The sequence below is a fragment of the Curcuma longa genome, unplaced genomic scaffold (genome assembly GCF_044706935.1).
Source record: "Curcuma longa cultivar G26 ecotype Majalengka, Jawa Barat unplaced genomic scaffold, ITB_CL_G26_1.1 contig_16657, whole genome shotgun sequence".
NCBI classification, from domain to species: Eukaryota; Viridiplantae; Streptophyta; class Magnoliopsida; order Zingiberales; family Zingiberaceae; genus Curcuma; species Curcuma longa.
In genome coordinates, this window is record NW_027430404.1 from 1 (window position 1) to 14828 (window position 14828).

The 14828-nt window shown below is 34.4% G+C and overlaps 1 protein-coding gene across 1 annotated transcript; it reads left to right on the forward strand.

Annotated features, from left to right (window-relative positions):
• Positions 1–2662: 2662 nt before the first annotated feature.
• On the forward strand, positions 2663–14573 carry LOC141816442 (SUMO-activating enzyme subunit 1B-1-like; the record flags this gene model as incomplete). Its single annotated transcript, XM_074704227.1, is given in 6 exon segments — positions 2663–2742; positions 2889–3005; positions 3693–3743; positions 14114–14180; positions 14285–14388; positions 14466–14573. Coding segments are annotated over 6 exon segments (527 nt in total), but the record flags the coding sequence as incomplete, so codon positions are not given.
• Between the last annotated feature and the right edge of the window lie 255 nt (positions 14574–14828).

A 14828-nucleotide genomic window follows, 5' to 3' on the forward strand; every position in this document is an offset into this window, starting at 1 on the left:
CGCAGGGAAGATACGCCTGCGAAGAAGAAGGTAGTGAGAAGCCTGACCTGAATTTGATGGCTGTGAGAGTACCGAGGCTCAGAAGACAGAGAGCCTCGAAAAGAAGAGGAGTGCATGAAGAGCTTACCTTCCGACAAGGCCCTATTCGACCACTTGCGATGCCACCCGGAGCACGACTACCGAGGCATTCCAGGAGAAGGACAATAAGCCGGCGTCGCCGTCGCTGCTGCCACCGCGAGCTCCGGTGAATCGACCGATCGATAAGAGAAGGCAGAAGGCTAGGAGGCGGCGGCGTATTGCTCACAGTTGCAGAGACAAGGGCACGTTGACGGCTGCCAGGGGTGGAAATCACAGCGCGGACGACGGCGGCGTGGGCGGCGAGGAAGCGGTCGTGGTTGGATGCCGACGCATGGAGGAGGAACTCGACAAGGAGGTCGACGGCGTAGTCGGCAACGCCCCGCGAGAAGATGGCGCCGGCGTTGGCGATGGCTATACTTTGGCGCGCGCACTCGGAGAGGCCGATGTGTTTGACGCCGACGCTGGTGGTGAAGAAGAAGCCAAGGGAGGGGAGAGCGCGTGGCGGCGGCGAGAGAAGGAAGAGGGGATCGTGGTAGGGTTCGGCGGATAAACTTAACCCTAACCTTGCTCTGATACCATATAAAATAATACAATAGATTTCTTATTTTATTACAAGGAACAAAGCCCTATTTATACATCAATATAGGGACCTATTCTATTAAAAATATATAGTTTTATATAGGAATATTCCTAAATATTCTAACAAGTTTTCTTATAATATTTAGCCAATGTATGGTGTGAGAATTCTTGCATATTTAATGAATGCGTTCTTTTCGGAGAACAACTTAGCATTAATATAATAGTTTGATGAATCCATTTATTGAATATTAATCTGAAAGTTAACACGGCAACTTAACGTTCAACCCTCACTCTTTTCATACAAGCTTGGGATTAGTATTGCCATTGCCATTGCCATTTAAAACCTGCAATTGAGAAAAATATTAGAAGGGAGAAGGTTAGGAAAGATTAGTTACCTGTTGGAGGAGATGAGGGTGAACTTTGGAGGACTGAAGGTAGCTTTCACTGTAAGCCAATCATACAATGAACAGGGATGCCATGTAGAACCTGCAGCACTTGCTTCTTCTTGTAACACAAAAAAGGGGGAAAAGTGCTTTCTCAATAATGTTTTTAAGAAGTAAACAAATTAGCTTTTGCACTGCCTTATCGATTGTCTGTAGTTGTTTTTACATTGAGTTTGATGTTGTCTGGGTCTTCATTGAGCTTAGAGTCATAACTAGATGTTGATTGATTGCTAGCTTTCTTTGTTAGTGCAATCGTGCCTCAAGTGATTGGATTTTAATGTTTGGCTAAATCAGTTAAGTTAGGCAATGTGGTGTTGATCTAACATGTGTGACTTGAGTTCACAGGAAAGTCCAGGAATGGAGTCTTGTCAAAAGTGAAGTCCCGGAGGCGCGACCTCTTGGCAAAGGATGAAGTCTCGGAGGCGCGGCCTCTTAGCAAGGATGAAGTCCCGGAGGCGCGACCTCTTGGCAAGGATATCTTAGCACGATGAAGTCGAGGGAAATGTCTCAAGCTAGTACAAGGAAGAGCACGAGGCTTGTGGAAGACGTTTGAAGGCTTGCATCAAGGCTAAGGGGTGAAGAGAAGCTGAAAAGGGAAGTTTTCAGCTCTGGCAGTCGACTGGCCCTGCCAGCAGTCGACTGGGGTTGATCCGGAGCACACACAGACAAGCACAGAAAAATCAGTCGAGTTGACAGTCGACTGGGACCAGTCGACTGGCTATGGAGCAGTCGACTGATATACTGCCGTTGGGGTGACAACTGGCGAATTAAATGCATATTTAATTCCCGTTGAAGCCCATCAGTCGACTGACCCTAGGATCAGTCGACTGGTGCACTAAATTTCATAAAAAGAGCGGTCAATGTCGCAGAAAAAAGAATAACATTCTGATATCTTCTTTACTGCTCTCTGAGATTGTAAAAGCTCTCTTATTCCTCTCTTACTTCATTAAAAGATCTTGTACGAGGAAGATATTGGTTGTGAAGGTTTCTCCGTCTTCGAAGTGTGATTCGAGAAGGAGGTTTTTCTTATAGTGGAATCGTCGGGCTGTGTGTGTGGATCCTTGGATTAGTCACCTCGTTGAGATGGATACCAAGTAAATCGACCGGGTTAGCGTTTGGTTCTTTGCAATCTATTCTTTATCTTTTTGCTTCCGCTAACAAATTTGCAGAGAAAGTCGGAAATTGCTATTCACCCCCCTCTAGCGAACGCACCGATCCCAACATTCTTTAGTTAGGCAGTAAGCGAAAATGTGAGCTCTCCCACTTGGTTAGAAGATCTGACCATGGGCGGGGCTCTGTCTCTTCAGGTTCAAGCTCTTTTATCCAAAGTGGTTTTGATTGCTCGAACAAGGACAATGTTAGTTTGACAGTGCATCTTTGTCTATTTATGAGATAGTAGAATGCACACAAAAAAATGTTGTAATCGCAATGATTGGGATGTCTTGGAGGTGGGCTTCTTTAGTGATGTGTGATTAGTTCATAATTAATTGTTTTCTTGAAGTTTAATACAACTATTCGAACAACCATCAGCTGCTTGAACAATTTAGTTAATGTTTTTGCAGGTGACTTGTCACAGAGTGAGATGGAGTTCTTTGACAAATTTGATGCTATAGTGGTCACCTGCTGTTCGCTCAATGCTAAAGTACTGATATCTCTTTTGTGTGGAATTTCACTAAGACCCATGGATATTTCATTAAAATTCATTCTTCAATAAAAAATAAAAAAAAAAAATAGCATCTCCAAAATACAATGAGGTTTGATATATGATTTTTTATTCCTACCCTTCAGGTAGCAATCAATGAGAAGTGTCGAAAAAGAGCCAAGCGAATTGCATTTTATGCAATTGAATGCCGTGATGCATGTGGTGAAATATTTGTTGATCTGCAGAACTACACCTATGCACAGGTACACTTATACTGTACACTGATACTGACGTCAATTGTATAAAATTGATCCGAGAATTTAATTATATTGTACTTTCCTTTGTTTTTCCATACTAAAAAACCAAATTTGTTGATTTGTTGTAATCTGACTTGCTCAGTCTGCCTTTGTCCATCTAACTATTGTATTTTATTTAGAATTAGGTGAATACCCTCTTTCTCACTTTTTTTTCTTGTTTATTTTAGTTGACGGATTGTGTTTTGATTTTATACATGCCACACATTTTTTTCTGATTCTTCTGCAGTATTTTACACTATTGTGAACATGTAATACGAACAGGTAGAATGTAGTATAACCAATAAACAAAAGACAGCCAAAGGAGTTTCTTCCCGTGATTTGCATGGAAAGCCCTTATGTTCTGGGTGCTATGGAAGGCCAATCTTTCGGAATGTAATTATATTCTACAGCCTTCAATATAATGTTGGACCGCATTAACAAAAGTGCTACCCATGTTTGAGGACAGAAAAACCACAAAATGGGTGTTATAATAAAAGAAGTGCTTTGAAAGTCTAATGAGTAATGGATATTCATATAACTGTTTGAAATCTGACCAATGCTGATGCAGAGTAAACCAATTGTCTATTGATAAAGACATTAACATATGACTATTTCAGTGATTAAGCTTCTAATTTATTTATTCATTTATTGCAGAAAAGGTCTGATGGTCCTGTTGAAAGGCATCTAAGTTACCCTAGCCTTGAGGTATATCTTTTGGTTTGCAGTTATATTAATCTACTTTGTAACAGCTTAGTGCTTAATAGAATCTTGTATTAAGACTGCTTTCTAGTTCTTTTAATTTTTTAAGCTGAACTACTGATGTAGTTCCTTTATCCTTTCTAGTGTCTGGTGTCATAAGATTGTTCTCTATGTCTGGTGTCATAAGATTGTTCTCTATTGTTTATGAACTTAATCCATCTTGTGGCTCGTTTAGCCCACTTAATGATATATCATTTCCTAGTAACAGGAGATTAGTATTTTGTTGCAACTGCTGCTTCAGTTAGATCAAGGATTTTGACTTTTGTGTTGGAACTCATTACTTGGATTAGTTTGTTTTGTTGTCATGGGTGATATATTGGTAGGCGTTAATCATTGGAATATTTAAAAAAATTTAATTGCATCTTATACAAGTTTTATCACACCTTTTTAATAAATCCATATCACAATCTATCAAAATCAGAAAAAACATATCATATTATTGGTCACATGACAATCAAATTAATTATTATAATATTTTTTTATTAATATAATATCATGTCAAGTTCTAAAGGTAGTATTGACAATAGGGGAGTGAGAAGGTTTGAAGTGTCTAGCCATGGCAGTTGACACTGATGAAATTTATCATTCCGCTCGCTGAATGACACATGAAACACTCGACATTAGCGCAAATATTGAAGCAGGGAGAGAAGGAAAAAGAAGTAAAGAAGAAAAATTGAAGGAGAAGAGAGGAAGAAGTTACTGGAGAGGGTGCAATCACAACGAGTGTTGTGACTGTTAGGCAACAAACGAGAGATCAGAAAAGGAAGAAAGAAAAGAGAAATAACCTAATTAAATAACTAAATAATTCCTAATTATATAAAATACAACTAGCCTAATTAAATACAATTAATTTAGACTATATTGTATATAAACCTGATTTAGTTTTAAATAAACCAAAATAAATCAAATTGTCTTAATCATCATATCTAATTGATAAGCTTTATTTCACCCTAAAGTAACTTTCACTCTACTATAAAATTCAAAATATTAATTTTATTTAGCTTAATTGGTTAATCTAAAAAATTTTAAAAAATAATTTAATATATTAAAATTTAAATTAAAATTTGGTATCCAACATTGTTGTAATGTTAGAAAACATCGAAAGGGATCGTGAACAAACAATAACTAAACCATATTTGTATCAGATTATGTTGTATTTCTTGTCCTCTATGTCTTCTCTAAGTTTTTCTTCGACTATTAACATGTAGTTATAGTTTGACAAGTCACATTAATTAAATTAAAAATAATTTATTTAATTAATTTTTTTCAATTTGTCAACGTATTGCAATAGACATGAATCAACAAGATTAATTTTTAAAAGAAAATTTTATTTTCAAATTTAAATATGATTTTATATAAAAATATTTTAAATCTGAAATTTTTAGAATTAGAATAATCTTGAGTCTAAATTGAGTGTCATATAATTCTTTAGGAATTTCTTAATAATAAAATTAATCTAGTTTAAACCTAAAATATAATATGTTACGTCTTAAAATTTTAAAAATTTTAAATCTCTTTTTTTCCATCCATTCTAATAATTATAAGTACGTAGAAAAACAAAATAAATTAAAATTAAAATATAAAATTTTAAATTATTTCACCAAATCAATAGTTATTTTTTTTGTTTATTTAGGGTGTTCAAAGTTATTATAAATGCTTATAAATAAATTTCACATAATTACACAAAATTACATAATCAGTGTCATGGGTTGTCAGATTTGAAATTTCTTTAATTTTACAAAAATTTGAGAGTAAAGCATGCCCAAGTTTATGGAGGACTAGAAAATGTTTCAGATTTTTTTAATATACTATATAAGCATAAATTTTTATAAAAATAAAAGTATCTTGGTGAACAAGTAATTGAAGTAAAAAATTAAAACAAAATTGACACACATTTTTAGTTCTAAAAACTAAGGTGATCAAATTAATTATTGAGTAAATAATTACTATAAAAAGTTAATTAAAAATTATAACTAACATTAAGTAAAATGAATTATGCTATTATTAATAATTTAATTAATTAAGAATTGAAATCGTACTAGCACGACACATATCAAAACTAGTTCTAGTCAACGGTTGAAACTCTGACACAGTTTGAGAATTTAAATCTTAATCTTACCTATTATTTAAATTAATTTAATAATATTTAATTATTATATCATAACACAGTGTATGAAAAAGTTAATGATATGATATATTCTTTACAATTTTGTTGGATTGTAATAGATGTGTTAAAATTAAAAACATGTGATATTTGATAAAATGTGTAAATTGTAATATGCCAATTAACCTTATTTTAAAATGGGAAGAAAGCATAAGAAACATCAAGAAGTTTATTTTATTCATCTTGTTGACCTTATTTTGATGATATGATAGTTACAAGTGATGATGAAGCTGAAATCCAATCTCTTAAGTCTAAGTTAACATCAGAATTTGAAATTAAAGATCTTGGACTATTGAGGTACTTCCTTGGTATTGAAGTTGCTCGGTCTCAAGAAGGAATTTATATATGTCAGAGAAAGTATGTGTTGGATTTACTCAAGGAGACAGGGAAGTTGGGTTGTCGACCAATATCTACTCCTATAGAAGTAAATCATGATCTTACTAGTTCTAATGGAGAAGATCTTACAAGTCTAGAAAAGGGAACGTATCAAAGGTTGGTTGAAAAATTACTATATTTGTCTATGACTAGGCTTGACATCACTTATGCTGTTAGTGTGGTGAGCCAGTACATGCATGTTCTTAAAACTGTCCATATGAAGACTGTTGATAGGATTTTAAGGTACTTGAAGTCATGTCCCGGAAAAGGCTTGATAAAGGAGGTGGTAATCTGAAAGTGGAATGCTATTTTGATGCAGATTGGGCTGATTCTCGAGATGATAGAAGGTCCACTTCTGGCTATTGCAATTTTTTGGGAGGAAACCTGGTAACTTGGAGAAGTAAGAAATAAAATGTTTGTGCACGATCCAGTGCTGAAGCAGAATATCAAGCCATGACACATGGTCTTGTAGAAATGTTGTGGTTGGGTTTTTTGTTGGAAGACATGAGATTAAAGGCAGAATTACCCCTCAGGTTATATTGTGACAACAAAGTTGCAATCAATATTGCAAATAATCCAGTACAATATGACCGGACTAAACACATCGAGATTGATCGCCACTTTATTCGGGAGAGACTTGATTTCGGAGAGCTATGTTTGTCTTATGTCAAATCTGAGGATCAACTTACTGATATGTTTACGAAGGCTATATCCTAAGCTATATTTAATTTTGTAAGTTGAACATATTTGATGTATATGTTCAATTTGAGGGGGAGTGTTGTGAGAAGCGGGGGTAGATAGGTCTTTTCCTCTTGTGTTCTTAGGGTTATTCTGGTTATATAAGCCTTGTACCTGTTTTCTTTCAGATAATATAGTTTCAACATTTACTATTACAATTTTTTTATCTGTTGTCTCCTGGAACTTGATATGTCTTACTGGTCAGATGAAAACCTGAAAACTAGTTCACTATCCCTTCCCAACTAAGGTCGTGGCTACCAGGTTACACAAATTAATCAAAATTATAATTTAGTATTGCAATCCTAAATCTTTAAGCTAGCCATCAGCGTCACGACGTTAGATCTGCAACCTTAGATCTACTTGGATTGAATCAGTGGATTTATACCAACCAGAAATAAATCTAAAATTCAAAAAGCCTAATAAATTATGCTGGGTCAATACCAACGGTGTTGATTATACACACTGTAAATTTGTATGTATTGATAAATTCCTTTTAGATTGTGCTGAAACTTTTATATTCTCCTTCACCCTTGTTCCTACCTGTATCTCTTCTATTTCTTCCTTGCTTTTCTTAGATTTGTCACCAAATAAGGTTTATGAGAGTTGATCACAGTTTGGTGATTTTTCATGTCTTTGTTTTTACCACTCTTGATCTAGTCCTTTGTTTTTTTCATATTTCTTTGTCATTGTTAAATAAGATATTTTTGTTGAATCTCTCCATCCACTCCTTTTTGTTTTTTCATGTTTCTTTGTCATTCTCAAATAGGATATTCTTGGCATACACCATTCTATTTTCCATGAAATCAATCTATCAACGTTAAATTTCTGACCAATTTTAGCTCTATTTATGAAAATTTGCTAAAATTAGATGAGCTGACAGTCAATAAAAAGAGATTATTAACATTCTTCATTTGTGATTCATCACTGTTTTAGAATTAAAATTGATGCCTTTGTTTCTGTGAAGTTATGAGATAACTGGCATGAACATGGACTTGTGATAAAATCACTGAGACAACATTTTTTGCTTGTGACATAACTGATTGTGTTTGTGGACTGATTCACTTTTTTGGAGGTTTATATTCTTATATTGTGTTTATACACAAATGATATCAAGGGATTGGTTGCATGTGATGTTTCTAAAACTAATTCTCTTCATAACATTTAGATTCTTAATGAGATTCCTTTAGTGATCATTTATGTGTAATCAAGGCTTGAATTATATGTTACGACTGGCCGAGGAGGGGGGGGGGGTGAATAGGGATTGACTTTGGAATAACACTTAAAGAGGGTAATTCAAATATACTGCAACAGAAATAGCAAGAAAGAACAAGCTACCACATAAATTTAAAGTGGTTCGGCAACATTTGGGCTCCTACCCCATGGCTAATGACAGTTGGTGGATCACTTGTGAAACTCCATTATGCTTTCTTTTCCTCAGATAAATTTTAGAGGAGGAGCAACTTCTTACAAGCTCTTTGGATGAATACAAATGAAGCTTAAGAGTTATTAGCACATCGTATTTCTTTAAGTTTCCTCTAGGACCCTCTTTTGTAAGCCTTCACCAAGACTTTGCTCTCGATTGTATGTCATATTGATGTTGATCAGTCGACTAAATGCTCCATCAATTGACTAATGCACTGTAGCCATTGAGCCATTCATCCATTGTCTCACAACTTTTTTTGATCAATGACTTCAACTTTTATGCTGTAATAGTAGTCAACTGGATCTAATCCTTAGTTGATTGATCCACTATTTAATTGACTCAGCTACGAACAAATATTTATTTATTAGCTAATCAACTTAAGTTGACTACTTGGTTAATTTAACTACCATCAGTCGATTGACCTGCCTCATCAGTTGATTGACACCAACCACAATCCTAAACAGAAACATTTTGGTTGTTGGCTGAAGCACATGAGTCGATTGGTCTATCTAGTCAACCACCACCAGTCTCTTGAAGCCATTGTTCAGTCAATTGATATGCTAACTACAACTGACCATCCTAATGGTTGAGTCTAATTAAGTTGAGATATACTCTTTTCTCTCCTAGATACATGGTCTCTTAACTCACTAAGGAGTTATACCTTTGCCTCGAGGTTGTCTCTTATCAAGTTACTCGTCTCTTAGATACAATTGAGCCCTCAATTCACTCCATATGCTGCCCTTCACACTTTCACCTATATAGTACTACTTCCTTGCCACATTTTCCTTGTCCCATGGTCCCTCAGATGCTCCATGTTATTCTTTTTCAATCTCCATGGACCTTGAGTCATCGAGTCATCAATACACTTGGCCACCCAAAGTCTTCAAGTTTTGCACAATTTCATACATATATTAATATGATCACAGCTTAAACTCTGTCTAAATATCAAAATACAATGATCGATTTCAATCACAAGGGGCTCAATCACATTAATAATTCCCTTTTTTTGATGTTTAACAATACATTAAAGTAGTTAGGTAAAAATCAAATGAAATTAGACACCTAAAAGAGGCTCTCCTTACAACTAAGCTCCCCTGCTCCCTCTTGAGCTAGGAATTTTGCAAAATTCTAGGGAGAGAATTAAGTTATTCAAAATTCTAACTTAATTCATTCACTCTTCTCCCCTTTTGCCATGTATAAAAAAGTTTGCACTAAATAATCCAAAAACTTAAATTGATCACTAATTGGTATTCCTAATCCCAATCGCAAACTATCGTGTCATGTTTAGAAATTTATTAAGAAATCTACAAAACCCTAAAAATTATAAAATTTTATAGAGAAGTTTGTCTAATATATTTCTAACATGGAAAATTAAATTTTCATTTAATTATATTTTAGGACATGGTTTTGATACAAACTTAAAAATTGCCAAAATGCTTCCCCTTCCCTATAATTGGTTAATGATTACTATTAAGATGGTTAATCAAGATGTCTTAAATATTGTGAACCATGATATCATCTTATATATCTCATATGGTGTCTAAATTCCTCAATACACAAATTATTTTCAACTTAAATTTGTGTGAGATGTAAATTTGAGGTATTCCTACTTGCTATGTGATCATGTATTCTACCCCCGTTATGTATCAAATCCATTTTTACATAGATCTAAATGAAACCCATTATCGTGGTTGATTTCTGCAAGGCCATCTAAATTCCTCAATAAGTTGGATTTAGTCGGGTTCACCAAATATTTCTTTCGTACCCATCCCCTAAAAAAATTCCACATGTTGGATCCCAATGGCCATATTCAAAGTGTTAGAGCAAATGGTAAATTTTTCTAAAGCTAACTTCAAGGTACTTAAAGTTTCATTTAAAACTTCTAGTTCCTTAATCCTAATATCATATGATTCATGGCATAGATTATGGAACTAAATTTATCCTCAAGAAATGTAATTTTATTTTTCAATTTCATATTTTTACTTTCACACTTATGCAAAGACTTATTTAAAGAATTAATAAGTTCAACTAATTGATCTTTAAAAGATGAATTTACCTCATCAAGTTGTTCAAGCTATATCCTTTTGCTCTCCCGTGATTCGGCCCCCCCTCTTCTTTGGATAATGGTGAGGTCCATTGTCGAGTTCCGTGAAAGAGAGGTTTGCTCTATGTTTGATTCCCACTTCTTCCTCGGGTGATGAAGAGGAGATCATCCCAAGTGGCCTTCAAGGACTTCCTCTTTGTCTTTTCGGGTGGTGCTACTTTCTTTTCTTTTTCTTTCTCTAACTTATGGCATTGGTCCCTCACATGCCCTATCTTTTGGCAATTGTAGCATCAGATGGATTTCTTCCCATCTCCTGTCAATATATTCATCTTTCCATTTCTAGTTGCATATCCCTTGATTTCCTTCTCAAGATCTCTTGATTTCCTCTTGAAGATATTTATTGCATATCCCTTGATTTCCTCCTCAAGATCCTCCTCAAGATCCCTTGATTTCCTCTTGAAGATATTTATTACATATCCTTGATTTCCTCCTCAAGATCCCTTGATTTCCTCTTGAGGATATTTATTATTCTTGCTGCAATTACTGCTGTAAATTTTCTTATAATAGGTCTAAGATTAAGGGATCTGATTATGCTTACTATTTCAGACCCTAAGATCAAGGAATGTATTGATGTATATATATTGTAATTCTCTTAATAAAAGATATACGATTTTTTCCAGAATTTCTTCTTTGTTTTGTCATGGTATCAGAGCCAAAACTCTGAGAGCATCTCATCGTGTGTTTGTTGCCAGGGCGATCTGGTTCCTCGTCTACCTCCAAGATTTTTAGTGTTTTTTTTTTCTTCTGGAAAAAATTGTATGTCTTTCATTAAGAGAATTACAATATAAATACATCAATACATTCCTTGATCTTAGGGTCTGAAATAGTAAGCATAATCAGATCCCTTAATCTTAGACCTATTATAGGAAAATTTACAGTAGTAATTGCAGCAAGAATAATAAATATCCTCAAGAGGAAATCAAGGGATCTTGAGGAGGAAATCAAGGGATATGCAATAAATATCCTCAAGAGGAAATCAAGGGATCTTGAGGAGGAAATCAAGGGATATGCAATAAATATCTTCAAGAGGAAATCAAGGGATCTTGAGGAGGAAATCAAGGGATATGCAACTAGAAATGGAAAGATGAATATTTTGTCATCTCCTACCTTTTTTCTTTAGGTACTCCCTCAAATTGTTCCTACTCAATTTCTTTTAAAATTTATTCTTACGGCTTGGTTGTTGTTGTATTCTTACCTTGTTTGCCATATTCATCACTAGCCTCCACCATCCTGTGAATTCTTCAAAGCTTGAGGATGATGACATCTTCTTTTCCTCTTGCATCTTCCCTTTAGTGCGAGGTTCCTTGATTTATAGGCTTCTTCCTTCTCAACCTTAGGGCTCTTAGACACATGCAACTCTATTTTTGAAAATGACTCATCAATAGTTCTTACATCAGGACTCCTCTTGAGATAGTAGTCGTTCACCATGGAACTCCATATGGTATATGTGGGAATGCGTTGAGTGCATTGTGAAGGAGATTCCAGTTTGAAAATTGTCTCTGATGCCAATAAGTTGGTGCATGAATTTTTTCCTAGTGCATTTGAGCTATCATTTCTCCCTTGACTCAAGTCTAGCTTCGGATGATCCTTCGTGCATAACTATCACCTTTTCCCATTGTTCTTTGTCCCTTGAGTATCTCTAATCTTGTTCATTTTTTGTTTATATAGAGCATTCACAAGGGCCAATTTGGCTTTTGCATCCACAACAACCACTTCTCTTTGCTTCTTTGCCAACCTATAGAATAAATACATGTTACCATTATTATCAAGAGGAAATTCATACTCTTCCTCTATGACAATTGCTGAGGAGACAAAAGTAGAATGCCATCTTTCTCTTCCACAAGCTAAAGTTTCCCTCAAGCTTTGGGATTCGCCATTTGTCTAGTTGGCGGTTAGTTCTTTGGAATCGTACTTGCTCTGATACTACTTATTAGGATTGGTGTGGAGATGGTCAAAGGGGGGGGGGGGGGGGGGGGGGGGAGGGTTTGAATAGTAAACATCTTTGAAATTACACTTAAGAGTTATTGCTAACCACTTAGCAAGTTCAATTTAAACAAAGTATAGCGGAAATAAGATAAGCACGAAAGAACAAGCTAACACATCAATTTAATGTGGTTCAGTCGTTGGGCTCCAAATTCATGGCTATGAGGTGGAGAAATCTTTTACAAGCTTTTTGGATGAATACAAATGAAGCTCAAGGGTTAGAAGAAGTGCTTCCTTCAACTTAGCTACACTTTGATAGTCCTATAGTCTTTTAGATGCTTCATGTCATCCTTGTTTGATTTCCATGGACCTCCACGAACCTCGAGCCATCAAATTATCAATACACTTGGCTATGTGTATGTGTACCTTGATTAAGTTTTGCACAATTTGATACACATGTAGGATGCAAATAGGATTCTAACTTAAACTATTTTTTCCAAATATCAAAATCTAAGAATCAACCTTGATCACAAGGGGCTTGATTGCACTAACATTATACTCTAATATTGTCCATCATCAAGAATCCCAATCGTTTAGGGTAGGTACATAAATCTTATTCTTCTATTGAGCTCAATGTAACACAATATCAATAGTAATATTTAAATTAGTTAAATAATCTTTTATAGATGAAATGTATGAATTTTTGTTGTAACATATTGTTGTAGACTAATTTTCATCATTAGATTAGATTCTTAATTAGATTTTTTTAGCAATCATTTTGTGTAGTCTTTATGTGAATTATACTCTAATATACTCTCTAGGTCATTAATATCAGCGTCATCACTGTTATCAAGTGTCAACTATTTAGAGTTAACACTCCATTTTATGCAATATCAATAACATATCAATTAATTAAATTATTTTTTATTATGTCGACTATTATTTTTGTTGATGTCTCTACCCTTTACACTTTCCACTCTCTAATAAATTTAACTTTCCTTTCTAGCTATAAATTCTATTGATCCAATTTGGACATGTTCATATTATATCAAACTATTTTTTCTCATTTTACTAGAGCAACCTAATTACTCGTAAATATTTTCAGGTATTGCTTATTTTGTCCATTTTAATAATTCCATAAAGCATTCTCTAGATGGTTTGTACCACAAATTTTTAAAACCTATTTTAGCCTAAGAAACATGAGTCAGGGATTTGTTGTTCCTTATTCCTTATTGTATTAATTATATCTTCATTGGTATGCCCTTGCTGGATGGTAGGTTTGAAACATCTGAACTCATAGAGATTTCTTGTCCATCTATTGTAATAATTCAATTATGTTTCACTTGGATGACTTTTATTCTATTTATCTCAAAATCTTTTTGAAGTTTAATTTCACAATTCAAATTACATATTTAATCTAATTAAACTCATTAATTAACACAATATAAATAGGAAATAATATACACCAAAAAGGTTTATCATATATTATTATAAAGCTTATCATATGCTTTATAAAGCTTATCAGCTGTTTAGCTCATCTTTAGGCATGTCTAAAAAATTTCGTCTGAAAAATTGCAACACCAATGCAGGAAGCAATATCAACACCGTGGCGGAATCTTCCTAGGAAAATGAGCAAATTGTACTTTGCTTTGAGAGGTTTGTCAGATGACCACATATTTTAATAAAACTTCAGATTTCATCCTGTTTCTGTTTTTTTCTACAAAAAGTCAATTATTATTATTATTATTTTTGTCATGCAGTAATAGAAAGGTTTGAATTATCTGAAGGGCGTACTCCTGGTGAATTGTCTAGTTCTGATTTTCCTGCTATTTTGAAGCTGAGGAAAGAACTATGTGATGCTCAGGTAGCCTTGTCTTAATTTTAGGCATGTACAGATTCTTGAACATTTATTTGATTTCCTTTCTTCTGATTGCTTTGTAGTCCTTGAATGAGTCACATGTGCCAGAAAAACTCTTTGAGAGAATACTACACGCAGGTAGTAAATTACACCCACCTATTTGTGCTATACTTGGTGGAATTCTCGGCCAGGTGCATTAAGTTTTTTTAAGCTGTAATTTTCTATTAGTTTATTAAGCTTCAGTTGATTATCCTTTAATTTTATTTTATAAATAAAATAACATTCTATGAAGTCAGATCCATCTTCATGAGATAAATTCCACTTCACAAAGAAACACAATTTTTGCCTGCATTATAATTCGATATACAGTTGTGAAAATTAAACAGGAAATCAAATGAGATGAGCTCCATATCACTATAAAAATTATTAGTACATAGTTAAATATA